The following is a 21,556-nucleotide window of genomic DNA, read 5'->3' as shown; positions in this document are numbered from 1 at the left end:
AGGGTCGGGCCTCATCACCCCGTTCCAGCAGTCCCTGGATTTAGGCAGCCTGGAGAAGGAGATGTGACCTTGGGTGGGGCAGTGCTCCTAAGTCCAGGCTGTTTACAGGTAGCACTGCCAGCCCCTGGGGGACTAAGGCCTCACTCTGGAGTGGTGCCTGGGATGGGGACCGTCAGTGGCCCCCACAGACCATGCTCCTGGGGGCAGCGCTCCTGTCTCTGAGGGGGTAGATGTAGTCGTCTAGGGTTTATGCCGTCAGTGCGTCTGTGGTGACATTTGCTGCTGATTAGGTGGCTGAGACCAGGCAGGGGAAGGGCTCTGCAGGCTGCAGGTAACTGCCACATCTTACAGAAGGAAACCGAGGCCCAGAGACCCAGGGCAACCTTGGCTGTGCCACTGAGTGATTGCTGCCTGCTCGGGTCCCCCAAGCCAGATGAACCAGGACTGCTCCAGAGTGTCTCTCTGTCCCTGTGGTTCTCAGCTCACAGGTCCATACTTGGCATAATGCAGTCAGTTCAATGCAGCAAATGTTTATTGAATGCCTACTAAGTGCCAAGAAATGGGGTTGGGAGGTACAGACAATATGGTTGTGTTCCAGCTGAGGAAACAGACCAACAGGTAAGTGAGCCATCGTATAAGCCAGCTGTGATGCTGTGAGAGGGAAGGGGGTTGACATGATCCATCCAGTGGTGTGCAGAGGGCAGGCACTTTCCCTCAGTCCCCACCTGCCTTCAGTCTGTATTGCAAGTAGGATTCTGGAACTCCTAAAATGAGTAGCTCTCCAAAGGGCAAACAACTAATAAATGGCAGAGGGGAGACTCAGTGTGGCCTATTTGACTCAGGAAGTTGAGTAAAGGCACAGTCAAGGCCCCAGGAAAACATAGGAAAATCTGGAAGGAATAAGAAAGGCTTGTGTTGGAGACAGTAGTGAATTTAGGCCCTAAAGGGGGAATGAGAGTTTAGCAGGCACTGGGGTTATCCCACCCTGAAGGATGAACAGAGCAAATTAGTAAAGGGGGAAAATGCAATCAAGAAATATGATGGAAAGTGAATGACAGAGGGAGGGAGGATGGATGGATGGTGGCTAAATGGATGGATAGGTGGATGGTGTTAGATGGACAGATGCATGGTGGGTAGATGGATAGATAGGTGGACAGATGGTGGTAGATGGGTGAGTGGTGGATGGATGAGTGGGTGAGTGTATGGATGGGATGGGCGAGTGAGTGGGTGGATAGATGGGACATGTAGTCTAGTGTTGGTTGAGTTTATGAAGACAGAGATGAAGTATCCAGATCCTGTGGGCACAGGGACCCCAATAGCTTAGGCAGATTAAAAGGAGCTGTGGGGGTCACCTTAGCCGGGGGCACAACAAAGCCATGGTCGACAGTTTCAGTAGGTGAAACAGAGGAGCCTGACCCTGTTGCCAATGGGTACATGCTGGTGTTGGGAGCAGGTGGGCAGCACACAGAGACAGAGACATGAGTAAGGGCCAGAGGACGGCCCTGATACTTAGAGCAAGGTTGCTTATGGGTGACTTGGTTTCTGGAAGGGCCGGTTTTGTCTGAGAGCCAAGTTGTGGTCAGTTCCAGGAGCTATAATCTTGACCCCTGAGCATCCCTGGCCTCTTGATCCCCACAAAGATGTGTTCTGTTCAGTTCTGGCTGCTGGTCATTTCAGAGCTGAGAAGTCCTTTGTGATTTTCAGACTGATAGCTGACAGAATTGGGCCAGAAGTTTCAGACACATGGCCAGGTGGGCCGACCCGGTGGGCTACCCATAACCTTTTGCTGGGATGGGCTGGACTCATTTCAAAATCTTTTTTTTTTTAAGTGTTTATTTTTGAGAGAGAGAGAGAGACAGAACATGAGCGGGGAGGGGCAGAGAGAGAAAAAGGGAGACCCAGAATCCGAAGCAGGCTCCAGGCTCCGAGCTGTCAGCACAGAGCCCGACGCGGGGCTCGAACTCACAAACCGCGAGATCATGACCTGAGCCAAAGTCGGATGCTCAACAACCGACTGAGCCACCCAGGCACCCCAGGCTGGACTCAATGGCATATTGGTCGGCTCAGCAGGAAGCAGGCCAGTTATTCCTCAGGACGGCCTTTGCAGCCCCGCTGACCGGCCCCGGCGCTGCCCTTGAAAAGGCCTCCTCCCTCTTGCTTGGCCTTTGCAAGCCTCCAAGCGGAGCCCTGCCTGAGCTGCCTGGTGCAGGGGCGAGGGCTCTTGGCTCCTGTGCTGGGTCACACTCGGTGCCTGTGGGTCCACGGGGCAGGCTTTCTTGCCTGTGTCACTGGCTGCCGCTGCCGCAGGGAACAGATGAAGTCACGCAGAAGGAAGCAGTGTGAGCTCTGCAGATTGAATCTCAGCGCTGGCAGGTGACCTGACCTCTGTGCGCCTCATCTGTAAAATGGGGACAGTAAGACTCCTTTGTCCTATCGCCCTTGTGAGGCTTGATGGGATCATCCGTCCAGTGGACTGAGAACAGTGCCAGGTGCACAGGGAGCCTTGAGAGAGTGGGAGTTAACGTACAGTGGGGCTGTAGTGGTGGCCACTGCAGGGGGACTTTGGGAGTGGGGAGGCCAACGGCGGCCACAGGAAGGCGCCGTCGTCCCTCCCCTCACACATCCCTTCATTCACAGGCACTCGCTGGTCAGGAGATGGGTGACCCTCAGCCCCTGCCTCTGGGGCTCCCAGTGTATGGGGACACAGCAGGGATAGGCGGGGACAGCCGGGGTCGCCCAGGCTGCAGTTGGGAGGACGTTCAGAGCTCCAGCACCCCCACGCTGCGAGTGGCACAGCATGCTTGCGTAGGCCTGCACGCAGAGAGCACCCTGCTCTCTACAGCCCTTTGTCGTCCCGCATCCCTGCCGGGTGGGCGGTCTCGTCCCATCCTACAGATGAGGAGACTGAGGCTTGTCAGTCCTCGTCCACAGCAGCTCCAGGCAGGGCCCTCTGGGCGTGTCCTTCCCGCTGAGCATTCTCTGCGAACCTGCGGCTGCTGTGTGTCGTCTGTGTGGGCGCAGGACCAGGGAGCCCTTCCTCCAGGGATAGCTGTGCGGAAGGCTCCGGGTGGGAAGCCAGGTTGCCCTGGCGGGATCATCCACACTTGCTATGGGATCAGTGCCCCCCCGAGGCGGCACAGTGACAGCTGTGACCCGCAGCAGCCACTCACGCCATCAGGACGGCGCCCCCCAAGAGCGCACTGCCTGACCTGGTGGACAGCTGCCATCAGAGTGGCCCCTCAGGACACATCCCTCAGGCCATGGGGAGATCCCAGGACTCCCAGATCCCGCCCTCCCAGGCCTAGAACGTGCATTCAGAGAAGCCACCCGTCGGTGGAGACAGTCAAGAGGTCTGTCCTGAGAGCAGAGGCCCAGAGGCCTGCTGTGGGGCCTGCCAAGGCCCTTCTCCGACTCTGTCTGCCTGGACGCCCCCTCAGCCTATGCCCAGCTCAGCCCCAGGGGTTGTACGTGCAGGGGTGCTGCCTGGCCCCAGACTCCTCCTCTGCACACCCAAGAGGACCCAGCCAACACAGAGGGGCAGCGGCCTGAGGACATGTGTCTCTGTGCCGGGGTGGCTGGGGCCGAGGGGCCACGGAGGACCAGCAGATGGGAGCTGGCCAGGGCCCCAGGGAGACCTGCCTCGGGGATGCGGTAAATACACACGCGTTTGCAGGGCATATGCCTCCACCCGGGAGAGCTGGGATCTCATGCACATGCTGCCCTCTGGGGCCTCTGGGATGTTCAGCCCTAGTCAGAGAAGCTCAGGCTGGGAGCATTGCTCCTGGGGCCTCAGTCAGGGGGATCGCTCTCGACGAGGGTCTTCAGGTCCAGCAGGCATCCCACGTGCCACCCTGGGACACCTGGGGCGCCTAACCCTCAGGCGTCTCTGCCCTAACGTCCCCCTGTACCGTCCTGGGGTGGGCTGTGGGCTGGTGGGCTCCTTGCCCTGCCCTGGGTCTATGCAGGGCTCAGTCTCCCCCTACTCCGTGAGCTCCCCGGGCCTGCCACCCCCTACGCATTCCTGCACTGCCGGCTCTCGCCCCGGGGAAGGCAGAAGGCGAGGGGCCCTGCCCCCTGACCGTGTCCTTGTGAACCAAAGGCAGTGATGGACTCCCTGGGGCACCCATCCTCACGGCCGGGAGCAGCCCTGACCCTGTTCCCAGTTAAGCACAGGGCAGCAGGCTCACCAGCACCCTGTTTGTCCAGCTGCCCCTGTGGTTTGGCCTCTCCGGCCGCTCGGAAGGTTCTTTGGTGGCCCAAGTCGTTCCCGACTGACTGTGTGTGCTCCGGGACGCTGTGGTTCTGCGGCAAGCTTGGGCTGTTGCCACTCGAAGAGTCTGTCCGACATGATGAACATTGACCCGCCAGATGTCAGGCCCTGGGCTGTGTGTGGGAGTGGGGGGAGGCCCCTGGCAGTGTCTGGTATACTGTGGGAGCAGATGTCCCACCCTGGCCCAGTAGAAAGAGGGGTCTGGACGTGTACTTGGAGGGGCTGAGCCCAAGCATGAGAATCATAAAGTAATAGCCCGTTTTGAAATCATCCAGCCCGTTCCTCTCATGTAGCAAGATAAGGAAGCAGACAGGGAAGCTCAGAGAGGTTAAGTGATTTACCTAAGGTCACACAACAAGCGGTAGATTGGCTGAGTTCATTCTTCAGTTCAGTGAACGAACCCTGAGCCCCTACCCTTGAGCAGCTAGTCTCCGCCCGAAGGCAGTCTGTCAACAGAAAACTCTTGAGTAGGGGCAGTTCGTGGTATGGCAAGGAGCTGGCGTGGGGCTGGGTGCAGTATGTAGGAAGTCTTCCAGGAGGAGGTGCTGCTTGAGCTGAGTTTTGAAGAGGCCAGTAGGAGTCAGCGAGGGGAGGCTCTGAGGGGCACTGCATATGGCTGTGGGGGGTTGACATGTGGAGGTGGTCTCAGGGTGCTGGGGGAGAGCGACCACAGGGAGGGAGAAGCAGACCGCCTTCACCTTGGTCTGGACTACTCTGCGGGAGCAGTCGGCATCATTCATTCCTACGGCCCACGTCACTCGATGTCTTCTCTCCGGAAAACCCTCTGTCTTCTGCTGGGCAGCCGAGGAGGCCGGAGTCCTGGCTTTGGGGCCTGGCCGGTGGCAGGCCTGCAGATCCTGGTGGAGGCCCCGTGTGAGCTGGCCCTGCTGGGCCCTGGGGAAGGGGGGGGTGCCCAGGCCTCAGGAGCCCGTTGGAGGAGCCATCCCCCCAGCCGATGCAGAGGGCCAAGTACGGCCACCAAGGCGGCGGCAGGGACGCTTGCCGGGGAGGCCAGGCGCCCGGGCAGGGCAACAGACTGCCTGTGTGTGACCGCTTCCCACACCGCCTTCGCCCACCTCGTGCTCGCTCACCAGGAGAGGAGACCCTGCGGTTGCCCCTGATCGCCCTGCCGCCACTGGTGCCCCGTGTGTGAGCTGGCCCCGCAGGCGAGGGGGTCCGAGGCTGGGATGGCGTCGTGCGGTGAGAGCAGGGCTGGGTGCGGGAGGGCGGAGCTGTGCCAGGCCTCCCCGGGTGGCGGGGCCAGCTCTGTGTAGAAAGGCCCGAGAAAAGATGAAACCTGAGAGAGTGACAAGGCACAGACATTGCTCGGGGACCGGGGAGTCATTTCACACTCTCTGCTCTTCTCAGAAAGACGTCTTTGCCTAATGCTACCAGCCAGCAGGCACGTCCTCCGTGGTTTTCTCCCCTTTGATCTCCGGTTGTCTCAGCGTGTCCAAATCCAGGCGGTTGAAGGGGGCGGGCTCACTGGAGGCTCCTCTCCCTCGGCCGGTGTGTTCCCTGTCCCCTGGGAAGGAGCGGGGACCCGGCTGCAGTGCACCCAGCGAGGCGTCCGAGCCATGCTCCCGAGTGCCGGGAGCTTGGGCACGCGAGCGCTGGAGGCCTGTGGGTGTCACGGCTCGGTGTTGTGACAGCCGCAGCTTTCGGGGACCTCACACCAACCTTACTGTGTTTAGGGTTCATGCTGTTCTGGGGAGGCCTTTCTGGAGCTCAGTGGGGGACCCCAGTTCTGCCCCTTCTGTGGCCCCTCTCTCCACTTCTAGTCCTCTCTGTGGAGATGGGGATTGTGGGACGGATGTGTTTGTGGGCCAGGTTTGGGGGGTGTCATTTCCCCAGCTGTCCCCTGAGCAGGACTCAGTCCCGTGTTCACACTCGCTGCTGTGTGCCCAGGAGGAAAGGGCATGGCTTGATGAATGCCCGGCCGGCCTCTGCCACCAGAACCTCCTCAAGTTCAAGCAAATGTTCCTTGAGGGAAGAGCAGGGAGGGCTCCCTGGTGGAGGGGGCGTATGAGCAGGGCTTTGAGATGCAGAGCTGGGAGGTTGCGTGCCAGTGAGAGGAAACAGGAGCCCGGCACAGACGGCAGGGTGGGCACAGACAGCTGCAGGCACCGCCGTGAGCGTGGAGCCCTCGGGCGAGGGGTATGCACCGGCTCTGGTGCCTGGGGGACCCGGGTTGGGGCTCTGCCCTTACTTACAGCCTCTGCCACTGAGGTAGCCGTGTCAGTGTGCTCCGAGCCACTGCCTTGCGGGGTCCCCTGCCCCAGGCCCCCATGCCTGTTGGGCAGGCTCCGCCCTCGCCCGCGTGTGTCTCCTCCACTGCATGTGCCAGGTGGTGCGGGCGTGGTGCCCGCATTCAGCTGAGGAAGCAGCTTCTGAAGGGGCTCACCTGGCCCTCCACTTGGCATCTGAGCTCTGCCATCTACCTGTGTGGCCTGAGGGCACCGGCCTGCAGGCTGTGGAGGGTGTCTGCGGCTGGGACCCCAGACCGGTGTGCGGTGTTGGGGATGCGTGTTTCTCCCTGTGTTCGAGGCGGTGGGTCGCCGCGGTCCACAGGCAGCCGCGGGCCGCGCCAGGATGCAGCCTGAGACCTGTCTGCTGGGGGCAGCGCTCCCTTCCTGCCAGAGCTCGCCCCCACCCCTACCCTGGACTCCGCCCCCTGAGCCCCCCACAGCACTGGACGCCCTGGCCGGGCTCAGGAGGCCGGAGAGCCTCTCGGTGAGAGAATTCTGAGTGGCACGGTCCTCCTCTGCCAGTCCAACCCGCCTTAATTTTAATTTAATTCCCTTTAATCTTTAATGAAAAGTTGTAAAAGTAAATTATTTACCCAAGAGAGCCAAACGGCTCCTCAGGAGCTGTTCTCCACTTGAGGGTAATTACACGTGTGGGCCTTGAACAGTCTCCCTCCCTGGATGCCGAGGAGGAGGCATTCTGGTTTATGAACTAATTAGCTACCTCAATAACTGGTAAAAATGCATGCCATTTGGTGGATTGAGAGCAAAGCTCCGGCCTCATCTGGCGCACACCCTGACAGTCGCCGATGGGGACAGAGAGAGCCTGTGTTCCAGCCCCGTGACCCGCAGGAACCCCGGGCGCTGAGCTCTCCAAAAACAGCACCGTGGTTCTGGGCAGACAAGCCGGCCCTCCTCCTGCCGGCCACTGTCCATCTCCGGCCAGCTCCGTCCGAGCAGCACATCCGACGGAAAGACTCGCTTCCCCCAGTGCTGGAGGCTCACAGAGCCGTGGGAACAGCGAGGGGGCTGTGTGGTCTGTCACCTCCTCCCCAGGCTGTGCACGGCCTTTCTGGGCACAATACCCTTGTCCCAGACACCATCACCCCCCACTCCTGGGCGTGTCCATGCTTCTAACCTCTTCTAAACCCTCTCTCGATATACAAGAAAGCAGCAAAATTAAACCGAAAATTCCTTGACTAAAAGGGACCATATTTGGCATAATTGGTCAAGACCTGTAGGAGAGGGTGTGTGTGTGTGTGCACGTGTGCACACATGACTACAACACGGCTCACTGAGGGCCGACATGGTGGTCTAGATTGGTACACCATTGGCTCTGGGCTTCCTAACAGCCAGAGAGAAAAGGTCAGTTACTTGGCTCTTGTTGGTAAAGAGGAAAGATATGGCAGTTGACTAGTACATTGGCATTAGAGAAAATTCTCCACTTTTTACTGGGTTCTTGGAAACTGCAGAGTTGCCTGCTAGATGTGCCCCAGGACAGCCGCCCAGCTGCTGCCAGGGAGGAGGGTGCAACCCGGGGCCTCACCTTACCTCTCCTGCCATCCCAGGGTTCGCTTGTCTGTCCACTTGAAGTTCTTTCTCTTCATTTAAAGAGCGACAAAGCTGCTCAATTAATGCCTGAGCCACGCCTCACCTGAATCAAATGTGACTGTAAAATTTAGGCCCACCCCAAATTTATGTGGACCAGAAAAACGTGTGTCCTGTGAAGTTTAAGTTTTGCGTCTGCTTTAACTTCCAAAACCTGAGACACCTCAGCTGTTCTTGGGTCTTCACCTAATTGGTGTCTCTGGCTTTGTTCTTACGTCCTTGAATTTTTCTTTATCCCAAATTAGACACTTGTGCCTGAAGTCTACTTGGCCATCCCATCTCTTACCGTCAGCAAAGGCAGGGAGAGGCGAGTTGTGGGGGGAGGGCGGGGAGGGTGTCCTTGCTAGGAGTTTGAGCTCACCTGGCCGTGGGAGCCTGGTCCTAAAGGAGAAATGAGCCGGTTGGCACATAAGCCAGTTGAGCAAGAGATCCACCCTTTTTACCCCTGAAGGTGATTTGCACATGATCTTGGGGCAGACTGGTATTTCAGGAGGTCCGCCCCAGCTTCCTCTCCTGCCCTCCCTGCTCCTCTGTGCTGCCCGCTCTGGGTGAGACTGTGGACGCGGGCACATCGCCATTGTATGCTCAGCGCCACCCCAGACCCAGAAAGCCAGACACTCAGGACACAGCACGGCCAGGAAGTTCTCTTTTGAAAAGTCTACTGTGGGTCGGAACCCCCAGGGCTGTTCACAGCTGGTTAGCAGGTGTCTCCTGATTGGCCAGGAGCACGCCCCTGCCCGTGACCCCTCACACAGCCTCTCTGCACAGAGCAGACTGGACAGACAACCGTGGGCCTCGCAGCCGAGCCTGACTGCCTGCCTGCCTACCTCTGACCTGCGCTCCTCGGGATCATTCTCCTCGCAGAGGCCCCCCTGCAATTCTGTGACCCCCGCTTCCAACCTGCCCCTCGCCTGCAGCCACACTCTCGGTCCCTGCTTGTCCCAGGGTCTGGTCCTGGGCTCCGGGAGGAGTGGGAGCTAAGGGCTTGGGATTCCAGAAGGTTCTCACAGCTATGCAGGGTGAGCAACGACTTCACAAAAGAGCCCTTCGGAACACCCACCCACCCCGTGGGGCAGCAAGGGCCGCTGCGGCATGACCAGACGTGGCCAAACCAGAAATACCCAGGAAACCGTCGGGAAATGTTCCTTCATCCCCACTAGGGCGGCTGGAACCAGAAAGGCCACAACAGGTATTGGGAGGCTATGCAGAAACCGGAACCCCGTGCACTGCAGGTGGGAATGTGAAACAGTCCCACTGCTGCGGAAAGCAGCCTGCTGGCTCCTCGGGTTAAATATAGTCCCCATGTGACCCGGCGACTCGACTCCGAGGTATGTGCCCTGGGGTGACAAAGACACGCATCCGTGCAGACCGTGCCCACGGGAGTCCACGGTACCACTGCTCCTGACAGACGTAAGTGGACACAACCCAAATGTTGGTGACGGACGGACAGAAGGACGAACAACGTGTGGTATGTCCACACGGGAGCCCTGTCCTATGGTAGGAAGGATGACCCTTGACGGCAGGATGCTGAGTGAAACCAGGCAGACAGAGACCGCATATGCGTGATTCTCCTCCTGGTGAAGTCCAGAAGAGCCAGGAAGTCGGTCGGTGGTCATTCAGGGCCGGGGGAATGGGGAGGGGGGGTGAGGCTAAGGGAATGGAGGTTCTTCTTGGAGCGATGAGAACATCCTCAAATCGTCCGTGGTGATGACTCCACAGCTCTGGAAATGTACTAACAACATTGAATTGTTCCCTGTAAATGGAAGAGCCGTGGGGTCTGTGAAGTATATTTCAGTAAAGCTCTGGAGTGCAGGGGTGCAGGGGGAGCTCGGCCCGGCCCACCACGCAGCAGGGCCAGCTCCCGAGACTGTCTGCACCAGCAAGGGTGCCCGGCGGGTTGTTCTGGGCACTGAATGAGACAACACCATGGAGCCTTTGAGCCCGAGCTAGGATACAGCGGGTGCTCGAGGAACCAACAAGAACAGGGAAGCCAGTGCCAGGCGTACCGGAGGCCTGGCTGCAGGGGCCGAGTCGGGACAAGCCCCTTCCACTGCGCTTTCCACCTTCTCTGGGCTTCTTCGGATCATGGAAACTTCTGGGGTGAAATGCACGCAGTAGATTGGTGCATCCCCAGGACCGTACCTCCGCATCTCCAAGGCACCAGGAACAGGTTGCTCCTTCCTGGCACCGCTTGCGAACTGGAGCAGAGCTCAGCAGAGTCAGCATTTGACAGGAACCCAGGCAGGGACCTAAACTAGCCCCGTGTCTGCCTCCCGGGAGCCTTCGTGGCCAAGCAGAGCTGCTCCGGCCCCTCCTGGGGAGAGATAGGAAACTGATGCTGGAGGGCAGAGACCTGTCCCAGAAGCGGGACCCCGGTCTCTCATGCCGATTCCGAGACCTGGATGACGGGCTCCCCGTCCGGGCGGTCTCCCCTGGGGACTTGGGAGCAGCCCCTGCTGACCTCACTGGCCCACAGCAGGCTCTCCAGAGGCCAGGCTGTTGGGCCCAGGCCCTGGCAGCTGCATCAGCTTCCTGCACCTCAGGGTCCCTTAGCAATAGTCACACCGCTCTGTGTGCCCTCCAGTAGGGACAGGAGGTTGCCAGTCGAGGGCTTGGCCCCGAGTAAGACACCAGCAGGTGGGGGCAACACCAGATTCCTACCCCCACCCGGGGTGCTCACCTCTCCCCCATCTCGTGGCTCGCTCCGCACCTCAACCCCCACCCAACGGTGGCTGCCCTCGGCCAAAGAGCAGGCTAGCACCGGCGGCTTCTTCCTCCTCGCGCCTCTCCAGAGTGGGCCCCCCGGGGCCCTTCCCTCATCCCTGCTTCTATTTATAGCCTGTGCTTCTGCCAGAGCCCGGGGACGTGCTGTAGCATAAACGTGGCAGCGGTTTCGGGAAGAATTCTGGGCCAGACAAAATTAAGTCCGTGACTCTGGCTGGTATTAAAAGTGAAGGAGAAGCAGGGCCGGGGGCGGAGGGAGAAGGTGGACCCGATTTAATGCTTTGAGGGAAGAGACTAATCTGCTCCCAGGAGATTTCTTACAACATGAGATTCTCCTGCATGAATAATGTCCTCCACGAAAGGTTGGTGGACGAGTCAGGGACCCGGAGCCAGGAAGTGGCAGGTTGATCTGAACGTCCTCCCCACAGGGCACTTCAGGGACGTGGCCCAGTCTCCCTGAGTCACAAGTTACGGACAAGTGACTGGGGGCCTCAAGGGGGCAGGGCGTGGCCAGCCCCAAAGCGCACACATGCACTCCTTCATCCAGCCTCTCAGTCACCCTGCAGATAGCAAACAGCGAGTGCCCGCCTGGCCTGGTTCTGGGGACACAGCAGGTGCCAGTTCTCCCGGAGTGTCCAGGGAAGAAGGAATACAGTTAATATTAAACAAACGGGTAAACAAGAGATAAGATGTCGAGGGTGACGGAGGGGTCATGAAGAGGAAAAAGGATAGGAAGACTTTTCACTGAGTGGTCCGAAATGGCCTGAGGACAGGGCCAAGGTGGCAAGGGTAGCAGGTGCAGAAGCCCAGGGCAGGTGCGTGCCGGGCGTGCTGGAGGGGCAGGAAGGAGGTCGTGTGGTTAGAGTAGGAAGTGGGGGAACCCTGGCTGGAGCCACGCAGGGCCTGGGAAGCCAGGGTCAGTAGCCATGGTCTGATCGAACCTCCCTTTCATTCTGAGTATAAAGAGAAGCCACAGGCCAGCCAAGGGTCAACCAAGGGGGTGACAAGATCGAATGGCATTTTTACACCATCCCTTTGACTGTTGTGTGGAAAAGGGTAGAACAGAAAGTGTGGACATAGGGAGGCCTGCCAGGAAGCTGGCCAGGGCTAGGGTGGAGAAGGGAGTGGTGGCCACTGACCAGCGGTCGTGCCAATGGGCTGGGTGTGGGTGCCGAGGTGGTGTGGCCTCCGTGTGACCATCAGGTGCAAGGCGGGGCCCCTGTGATGACATCAGGCCCACCCGATACTCCAGGATCATCTCCCCGTCTCAGGATCCCTAACCTCATCATAGCCACAAAGTGCCTTTGTCACGCGAGGGAACATATTCCGCAGGTCCCAGGGATTATGATGTCTTTAGAGGGGCGTTATTCTGTCTCCACACCATCCCTGTGGCAGCAAAGCAGACTCAGGGTTCTGGAAGGTGGGACCCTCCAAAGCCAGAGACCTGTCTGTCCTACTCTCCGCTCCCAGGTGGGGGTGCCCCGTGCACAGCTGCCGGGCACCTGTCGCTGGCACGGGGGGTAGGCAGGTGGGCGCCTCGTGGGCTGGCCCCTCCCGGGGCTCCGCTTCCCTGAGGCTGGGACGTTCTGGGTCCCGGCCATGTGACCTCACAGGCTGCGCGTCTGTCCCTTCTGTCGCTGGCTCCTAGCCCCTCACTGCCAAGGCCCCGCTCCCCAGCGCCACCCAGTCCTCTGGGTGAAGAAGGGTGCTGGGGAGTCTGCAGTGGTGTGACAGCCCCACGGGCCCGACCTGTACCCCCAGCGTGGGTGCCAGTCACGGTGGTAACAGCACCAGTCAGACCAGCCCTGAGGCCACCGTGCACCCCCAGCTCCGCTCACACACACCCGATTCTCACAAAAGCCCCCGAAACGCGTTCTGCTCTCCCAGCTGAAAGAGCAGAAGCCGAGGATCAGAGAAGGCAGGCAGTGGCGGGTGCAGACGCGGACGGCAGGATCACCCCACCCCGCCTGCAGAGGGACGTGGGGTGTGTCCCCACCAGTGTGGGGGGAAGCGGGGCAGGTGGCCCTGGAGGTCAAGGGGGGAAATTAGGCCCCACTCACGCCGACCCCAGATGAGCCCACCCCACACGCCATAGAAAGGCACCATGGTGGTCGTGGGGGACGTGCCGCCTGCGTGGGACACATCACACACGCTGGTGTCCCCGCCCACCTGCAGGGGGCCGGCTGGCCGGTCCGCTGTGCACACAGAGCGGGAGCTCCTTGTCGCAGTCTTGCCGTGGTCCCAGGCTCTCAAGGTCCCAGTCTTGCCGTGAACGGGTAGACATTGCACCCACCTTCCCAGTGTGAGGGCAGCGGGCTGACCTGGCGGGGAGGCCTTCACAGGGGCCTCTGCAGACAGGACTCGAAACGAGAAGCTGGAGCTGAGCCCAGCATGTGCCACAGGCCCACGGTGACTGGGTGGTCTTCGTCCCCTCCCCGGCATGTTAGAAATGACTCCAGAACAGCTCGCCTTTGAGAAGTATTTAGTTATCCAACCCCATCCCCTTCCCGGTGAGTCCCGTGAACCACTGGCAGAAAGCTCAGTCTTCTCCTCTGGTCCCGGCCGCCTCTACCCGCTGTGCCCAGAAGGGCCTTCCTCCCAGGACGGGACACGGCTGGCCCGGTTCAGAGCCAGAGCCCGGCGTGTGCTGGGGAAGCAGTGCCAGTGGGGTTACAGACCCCACCTGAGCACAGCCAGCATCCTCCATGTCCCCAGCATCTTTGGGCTTATCTTCAGCAGGTTTCTGAAACAGCCCCCGACCCCCCGACCCCCGAGTCCCAGGGGAGACCGGCCTCACCACCCTTCTCGATTCAGGAAGCCTGTCCCTCTCTCAGGGAACTACAGCCCTCTGCTCTGCCCCGCTGTGTCCTCCCAGTGACCTGGGAAGGTTTGGTGCCCAGATCTGAGATGCTGGACTGCAGAAAGGAAGGAAACAGCTGCTTTCTGAGCACAGAAGTTCCCTAATTTGACCCTGGCAGTCATTATGGGTGCCAGGTCTGGGGGGGCATGCCCTGCGCTCCCAGTTTGCCTGGTACCAGGGGTTTTCTGGGTGCAGGACTCCCAGCACTCAGGCCAGGATGGTGGGGACAGTTGTCACCCTGTGAGGGAGGACACAGCCCTCAGGCCAGGATGACAGGGACAGTTGTCATCCTGTGAGGGAAGACCCAGCAGGTGGCAAGACAGGTGGGTCCTGCCCCTCTGGAGGGCCACAGCCTGTTTCCCAGGGGCCCAGCAGTCACATTTATGAGTAAGAGCCAAAGATCTGGGGGCCCAGCGGGGACTGCTCACCTCAGACCAGGGCAGGGAAGGCCTGGCTGGGTCCTCTGTTCTCTCTCTGGTCTTCAGCCCTACCCCAGGCCTCTGAGGCAGGATCAGCATCCCAGCTTTGCAGATGAGGTGAAGGACACTCAGGTGGGCAGAGGCCTCTCCCAGGATGAAGGGTCAAGGCAAAGTTGACACCCCAGCCCAGCCTGCTGCTTAGCCAGGGGCCCGTCCCCAACCCCTGCTGCCCTGGCCTGGCCACAAGTCCCTGCTCCTTCTGGAGAGTGCTGAGGGAAGGTCACCACCAGTAGCTGCGTGCGGAGCCTTGTCTCCCCTCTCCCCTGCCGGGGTGGGGGGCGGAAGGCAGACAGAGCTGGAGGCCAGGGAAGGGTTAACAGCACCCACAGGCGGGCTGGGGGCCGCTCTGCAGATGAGCCAGAGGCCAGTCCTCAGCTGCCCTAGCAAGCCCGCGACCCACACAATTCTCTGCAAGGAAAAAAAGAGCAGAGCTGTAATGAGCCAGCCACCCTTCACTGATTTGCACATAATCGTGTCTTTCCCTTAATGGAACCACCAACCGAGGCGCCCTGACACCTGCTCCCTCCATTTTCCCCATTTGATTCAAGAGGTTTAGGTGGTGCCGGGTCACGTCCAGTTCAGTGTTGAGCAGACGTTAGGGTTACCGGGCTGGCCTGTGCCTGCACTTGGTGACAGCCTGTCCTCCGGGCCGTGTAGCAGCCCCCCCGCCCCCCCCCCCCCGCCGTTGCACACCTGGCTGTGTGGCTCAGCGTGGCCCAGCTCATGGCCTGCCTGTCTGGACTGAGAACTTTCTGAAGGCTGGGACTTGCGCATTTCTCTGCTCCTGTCACCTTTGCTGCAGGTGCTAGTGGGACTTGTGGGTCGGTGGCGAACATTAGAGCGAGTGCATGTTATCCAGTGATCTGGGGCAGGCGGCAGGGAGTGGGTTCTCCTCCTGGGGACGTGGGGTGGGCAAGGGGCGGGCCCTGGGGCTTCCTGGAGGTCAGTCTCCACTGGCGCCCCACACCCACACTCTCAGAGACATTTTCACTCGTGTCCACTCGTGACACTGTATCCCAGGAACGTGAGGCAGGAATCCAGACAGAGCTCAGTATAAAAGTGTGTACATCGGGGATATTTATATACCGAAAAAGTGGACACGGCCTGCATGGGGCTGGGTGGGTAGATTAGTTTATTGCTTTAACGGAATCCCCTGCAGGCTTTGAAAATGTGCTCACGGAAACGTCAACGTGTGGAACACGCTTATGTTCCGTGGTCCCAGAGAGCAGCTACCGGGCCACGGTACTGAAGACACGTGGAAATCGGCACCGTGACGCTGAGTGTGGCTGGGGGAAGGGCTGGGATTATGGGGGGTTATCAGAAAATGAGTTCTGTTTCTATGAACTTCCCAAGTTTTCCGTAACGTGTCGTAAAAGCTTGTGATTCTCAAGAAACAAAGGATGTGGGGGGCACTTCATCTCAGAAGGCTTTGCTGGAAGAACGGACTTGGTGGGAAACGTGGGGGGTTCTGGACCCGCAGCTCCCTCCCCCCACCCAGCTGCCCACGGAGCCCGTCCGGGCGTGCCCCCTCTCTGTCCACACTCACACGCACGCTGCCCCTCACGCACACTCACCACACCCACACCCACACTCTCACACACATACTCCCACTCAGGCACACTCATACACACACCCACACCGTCACTCGCATGCGCACTTGCACTCCCACGCACACTCACACACACATGCATGCTCCCCCCACGCAATACTTACACACTTGCACCCATAACTTGCACGCTCTTGCGCACACACACACACACACACACGCTCACGCGCTCCGAGCCCTGGCTTGGCCACGCAGGGTCAGCTGCACGGATGCACACGCTCCCTGAGGACCGCACTCGCCCTGGAGGGAGGATCTCCCCCCCTCCACTCCAGGGCAGGCCACCCTGACCTTCCCCCAAGACTGCGCCTCCAGGACCCCGAGTGAGGAATCAGCCTCGTGTGGATGCCTGGGCCCCCCCGGCTGCCGGGCAGGAGGGTCTTCGCCACGGCCACCTGGTGACCCCAGCCGGCCCCCGCCATGGGAAGTGGCGATGACGGGGTCACGCTCATGAGCACGTGAGGAATCGTTACACGGCGGGGTGGGCGGGAGTGCTTCTGTGGCTGCAAGCAGTCCTCACGCGTGAGGACGTGCACACCCGCGGGTCGCGGTCACGTCACTCCTCCGTGGGCCCGTGGACGTGACAGGGAGAGGTCGGTGAGGCGGGCTGGCAGCCGCACCGGTACCGGGTGATGCAAGGTCCCAATGGACCCTTAGGACCCCCTCCCTGACCCCCATGACCTCCTGACCCGCCGCGTCGGCGTCTAGGGCTGCCGTGAGACGTTACCACCTGTGGGCTCCACGCAGCAGGGTCTGGAGGCCGGAAGGCCGACGTCACGGTGCCGCGGGGCTGTGCTCCGCTCCGGAGGCCCCGGGGAAGGCTCCTTCCTGCGTCTTGCAGCTTCTCGTGCTGCAGCCCCCAGTCTCTGCCTCATCTTCACGGGGGTTCTCCTCGGGGTCTGCTCTCCCCTTATCTGCCTGTCCTGAGAACGTCTCCTGCTCAGATCCCAGCCTGTGCCCCCGACCCCTGCCTCCAGGCAGGTCCCCCAGACCGTCCCTCCCATCATCCCACTGGGATGTGCTGGGGGCTCCAGGGGGCTGGGGTTCCCAGCACGGCACTTTCCAGTCCACCGGCCCCCACCCCCCTCTCCCCCGCACCTCTGCCCCCCAATCCCTGCTCTGCTCCTTGGGTTCCAGACCTTTCCCCAGCTGGCGTCCTGTCACCTCTGGGGTGTCTGGGGGAAGCTGGGCAGGCCCTTCTGCGTGTGAATCAACAGTGCGTGTGGCAGAGGCCCACCCAGGTGCCTACTGGCTGTTCATCTTACAAACACCGTGCGCCACCCCTGCCACAGTCTTGCCCTGCGGTTCTGAGTCTCTCTCACCTGCAGGAGCCCCCATGGGCTGCCATCACGGTTCAGCCCTTTCAGGCAGGAGCGTCTGGGAGACCCCTAAATGACCCGGGGCCCCTCCAGCGTGGCACACACCCTCTGGGTTACAGATCTGGTGCCCACACCTGTCTCCTCCAGCCTGCACATCAGGATGGCAAGGACCGGGCCACATGTCTGCGTCCCAGCAGTCAGCCTACACGGAGGGGCTGGCTGTGTTCGTGGGGGAACAAGTGAGGGGGTGGGTGGGTGGGTGGATGGAAGGATGGATGGATGGACGGACGGACGGACGGATGGATGGTTGGATGGCTGGCTGGCTAGCAAGGCCAGCTGGGCGGTGCCCTTGACATTCTCGTGTCCTGTGACCCTTGCAGATGTGCTGGTGGACGGACAGCCATGTGACTGTGAGGCTGCAGCCTGCCGGGTGGGCGACCCTGTGCGTCTGGAGGTGCGGCTGACCAACCAGAGCCCGCGCAGCGTGGGGCCCTTCGCCCTCACCGTGGCCCCCTTCCAGGACCACCAGAATGGCGTGCACAACTACGACCTGCATGACGCCGTCTCCTTCGTGGGCTCCAGCACTTTCTACCTTGATGCGGTGCGTGGCGGTCTGTGAGCCCCAGAGCGGCCCCCACGGCCACTGTCCCGGTGCCCCCTGCCTTCCCCTGGTGGGGACGGGGTCTTCCCTGACTCACCGTGGGCCTCACGTAGCTCACTTCTCCGTGTACTGAGTCCTGGCCGTGAACCAGGATGGAGAGACCTGGGGCCTTACTGCCGTCATCCCCGGCCCCTGCCCCTCTCAGTCAGCGCCCCCCGCTTCGCGGCAGCCCGCAGCCCAGGAGAAGTGGGGAAGTCCACTGAGAGCAGCCCTCACGCCACTGAAATGACACCTCACCCCAGCCACTCCCCACCCTGCCGGCACCCCTGGATGGTCCAGGGAGGGAAGTGCCATGCTCCTTCCAAAGCCAGAAGCTCAGAGAGGGACAGCCACCTGCTTGGGGGAGCACAGCAGGAAAGCCCTTGGGGGGGTCCTCCCCCCCACCCCATTGCCCCCACTTCCAGGCAGGTTCAAGGGTCTCCTGGTGGCATTGGGGGTTGTGCTACTCTGGGCTGACATCGCTCCCTCTTCCCCACAGGTGCAGCCCTCAGGCCAGTCGGCCTGCCTCGGAGCCCTGCTCTTCCTGTACACGGGTGACTTCTTCCTCCACATCCGCTTCCACCAGGACAGTGCGAGCAAGGAGCTGCCGCCATCCTGGTTCTGCCTGCCCAGCGTGCACGTGCGGGCCCTGGACGCACAGGCCTGAGCCCCTCCCGCCCCCTCGGGGTCCCTGTTCCTGTGGGCACAGCTGGCCCGGCCTGGCCCCCGCCTTCCCTCCACCCGGCCCCAGTCTCGGCCCCTACTCTTCCTCCCCTCTCTCCTGCGCCCCAGACACGGCAGCCTCACCCCTTCCTGGACTGGCCAGCAGGACCCTCCGCTGGAGCCTGGCATTAACCAAACCCCAGAGCGCAGCACCCACCCGGCCCGGGCCCCGGGGTCCCTGCACCTGCTCCCCGGACCTGGGGATCGCAGCCCAGCCAGGAGAAAAAGGTGGCACACGTGAGGCAGGGATCCCCCCTGAGGCAGCCCCAGCAGGAGAGACGGCTTGGAGGGAGTCTGCCCCCAGCAGGCCGACGTCGGGGGGCCCGGGGCCATTCCCCGGCCGGGCCTGCGTGTCTGTGTGTCTGTGACAAGTTCTCCAATAAAAGGCCGCCTTGCTTCTCTGCTGCTCCGCCTGTATCCACGCATCTGCTCGTCCAGTGTGGTCAGGGCCACCCAGCTGTCAGCCCCCAACTCCGGTAGGGACACGGAACAGAAATCCCCATGTCACACATGGCTGGTGGCCCACGCGGTCGGGTCTGTGTCTGTCTGTCTCTGCGACCCCAGCCCTGCCCTGTGCATGCGCTCCTTGGGCCTGGGTCCCCGGCCCCTGTCACAGCACTGACTCGGGCCCCTCTCCACAGCTCTGGCCGTCTCGGCCTCCCACTTTCTCTCATGGGATCCACACCACATCCTCTCCTTTCTCCCCTTCCTCTCCCTCGGAGGACGTTCGGGAGTGACAGCGGGCATAGGTTGGTCTGGGCGTCCCTGGCCCCAGGGGACAAGCCCTGCTGAGGCCACAGCAGCCCTTGGCTGGTGAGGGCGGCTCTCCCCTTAGGACTCCCCTCTTCCTCGCTCCCTCGGGGCCACCCACCCCCTGCCACCTGCAGCCCTCCCTGCCTGGCGGGCCCCAGCGCCCCACTTCTGCCCCACCAGCATTGCTTTTTGTCTGCCACACATCGCTCTCTGGGCGGGACTCTGGGGCCACCCCATTTCCACGAGGCCACCCAGACAGCGGGTATGGCACTGACTCACCCTCAGGGACAGAGGAGGAAGGACGGTCACCCGTCACCCGTCCAGGAGGAAGGCCTGGGTGCGTTGACCCAGGGGGACCCTATGACTTGAGAGGTGGGTGCTCTTTGAAGGGGTCTAGAGCCCCCTGGTCCCGATCAAAGCTGCGGGTTCGGAGTGGGGAGAACTTTACAGCCCCAACCTCATAAGAGGTCATCCAGTCAATGCCCCCCTGTGCCAAGCATGGCTGGGACATGTGGCCCTGCTGTGCGTTCCCCAACTACCCTGGGCCCAGGGGCACCATCCCCCTCACGGGGCGGGGGGAAGGCGGGGAACTGAGTCTCCACGTGCCTGGAACACATGGCAGGAGATGGCCGAGTGGGATGAGAACCCCACAGGGGTCCTCCCTGCTGCTGCAGCCCTCGGCGCCCAGGAGACCGCCAGGAGGGGCCGCCTTCCCCCACACTTCACTCCGAGGATGTGCGTCCAGGCCCAGGCCCTGAGGTCAGGCTGCTCAGCGGCTCCCACGAGGGTGAGTGGGGCCAGAGCCCAGCCTTGCCCTGCAGGCCCGTGCCGCCCAGGGGAGGGGCACCTGACTGAGATCACACGAAGCTTCCGTGGGGACCGCGGTGGCCCGCACCCGGCTCCTCAGCGTCCACCCTCACAGGACACGTCTGTCACTGAGCTCTGCTCTGAGCAGCCCCACCCCTACCCCCCGCCTCCAGTCTCCCAGGCAGGAGGAAGCCTCAGCTTTTCGGCAGAGGCCGACCCAGGGAGGGTCCGTGTCTGAGTCCCCGCAGCAAGCCCTGAGACAGGAATCAGCCCAAGCAGCATGTCTAGGAGGAGCCCCCACCCCCACCCCCAGCCCCGTGGAGAGTGAGGGTCAAAGGGAAGGGAAAGGGCAAGTGATGGAACATAGCAGCAAGAGAGCGCCTGCCTCGGGGCCCCCCAGCCTGCGCGTATACTCCATCCCCCGGAGTCGGTTCCTGCTGCCCGCCTGCCGGTCGCTGCCAGATCGGCAGCCAATGCTTCCCCGTTGTCCCCGGGGCACTGGAAGTTCCCCGGAATCTTGGAGGCAGGGATAGGGAGTGGGGGCTTGCCCAAGGCCATTTTCTGAGACGGGCTGGGTGTGGCATAGCAATGATATCCCGCCGCTGCCCCCACTTCCTGACACAGGCCTCCTACGTCCCTTGGGTTCCCTGGGTGATAGGCGTGTTTTTGTTCTAATGAGAGGTGGTCACCAGAAAGACCCAGAATGACTAAAAGCTTGGAACTTTCGGGCCCACCCCCTCCATCAGGTGGGTGGTGGCAGAGAGGGGCTGGAGCTTGAGTTAAGGACCCGTTGTTCCCGTGAGACGAAGCCTCTGCAAAACTCCCTGAACTCTAGGCTCCAGAGAGCTTCCTGTTTGGTGAACACATCCACATGCTGGAGGGGGTCACCCCAGCTTCACGGGACAGCCCCGGACCCTTCCAGACCTCCCCTGTGCACCTCTTGATTTGGCCATTCATCTGTACCCTTTGTAATATCCCCTATAATAAGCCGGTAAACATAAGCAGCATCTTCCTGGGTTCTGTGAGCTGCCCTGGGACCTGAGGAGGGGGTCATGGGAACCCCAGTTGGTAGCTGGCTGGTCAGAAGTACAGGCGGCCAGGACTTGCAAAGAGTGTGTGCAGTGGCGGTCATTTTATGGGACTGAGCCCTTGACCTAGCTCCCGGTAGTTCACGTCAGAGCTAAGTTGACCTGCAGGACACCCAGCCAGGGCCGGAGCGGGGAACTGGCTGGGGTGGGAACCACGCACTTGGCATCAGAAGGCGCTGTGAGAAGGCCGTTTCGCTGGCTAAGCCAGGGAGGGAACCGGCTGCCCCGTCTCCTGGCCGGGACGGGGGGGTTACATCAGCTGGCCTGGGGGCCGGGGAGCTTCCCAGGGACCCGAAACTCCAGGCCCAAGCCTCCTCCCCAGGCACAGGGTCCCCCTGCAGCATCTGGCCCCAGGGACCCCGTGTCCGGGCTGCCGTCCGTGGCCTCCTGCGGGGCAGTCGGGGAGGGCATGCCGTGGGTGGCGGGAGGTAGTGCT

The 21,556-nt window shown here is 61.4% G+C and overlaps 1 protein-coding gene and 1 long non-coding RNA gene across 7 annotated transcripts in view; one reads left to right on the top strand and one right to left on the bottom strand.

Moving 5' to 3' along the window:
- The window catches only part of TRAPPC9 (trafficking protein particle complex subunit 9), a 570,835-nt gene extending 551,964 nt beyond the window's left edge, over positions 1-18,871 (top strand). For all 6 annotated transcript variants that reach the window (XM_060611403.3, XM_060611405.3, XM_060611407.3 and 3 more), the window contains 2 exons: positions 17,490-17,710; positions 18,249-18,871. In XM_060611403.3, coding sequence (XP_060467386.1) covers positions 17,490-17,710; positions 18,249-18,416 — 389 coding nt within the window. In that variant the 3' untranslated portion in view covers positions 18,417-18,871. The remainder of the gene's footprint in view (positions 1-17,489; positions 17,711-18,248) is intronic.
- On the bottom strand, positions 4,029-8,809 carry LOC132664575 (uncharacterized). The gene is made up of 3 exons (XR_013553372.2): positions 8,411-8,809; positions 5,362-5,567; positions 4,029-5,164 (listed from the first exon to the last, which is right to left on the bottom strand). It is a non-coding gene; the product is annotated as an uncharacterized LOC132664575 (long non-coding RNA).
- Positions 18,872-21,556: the final 2,685 nt, after the last annotated feature.

Source organism: Panthera onca, chromosome F2 (assembly GCF_046562875.1).
Source record: "Panthera onca isolate mPanOnc1 chromosome F2, mPanOnc1 haplotype 2, whole genome shotgun sequence".
Classification (NCBI taxonomy): domain Eukaryota; kingdom Metazoa; phylum Chordata; class Mammalia; order Carnivora; family Felidae; genus Panthera; species Panthera onca.
Note: the sequence above shows the minus strand (reverse complement) of the source record. Positions and strands in the feature narration are given on the sequence as shown.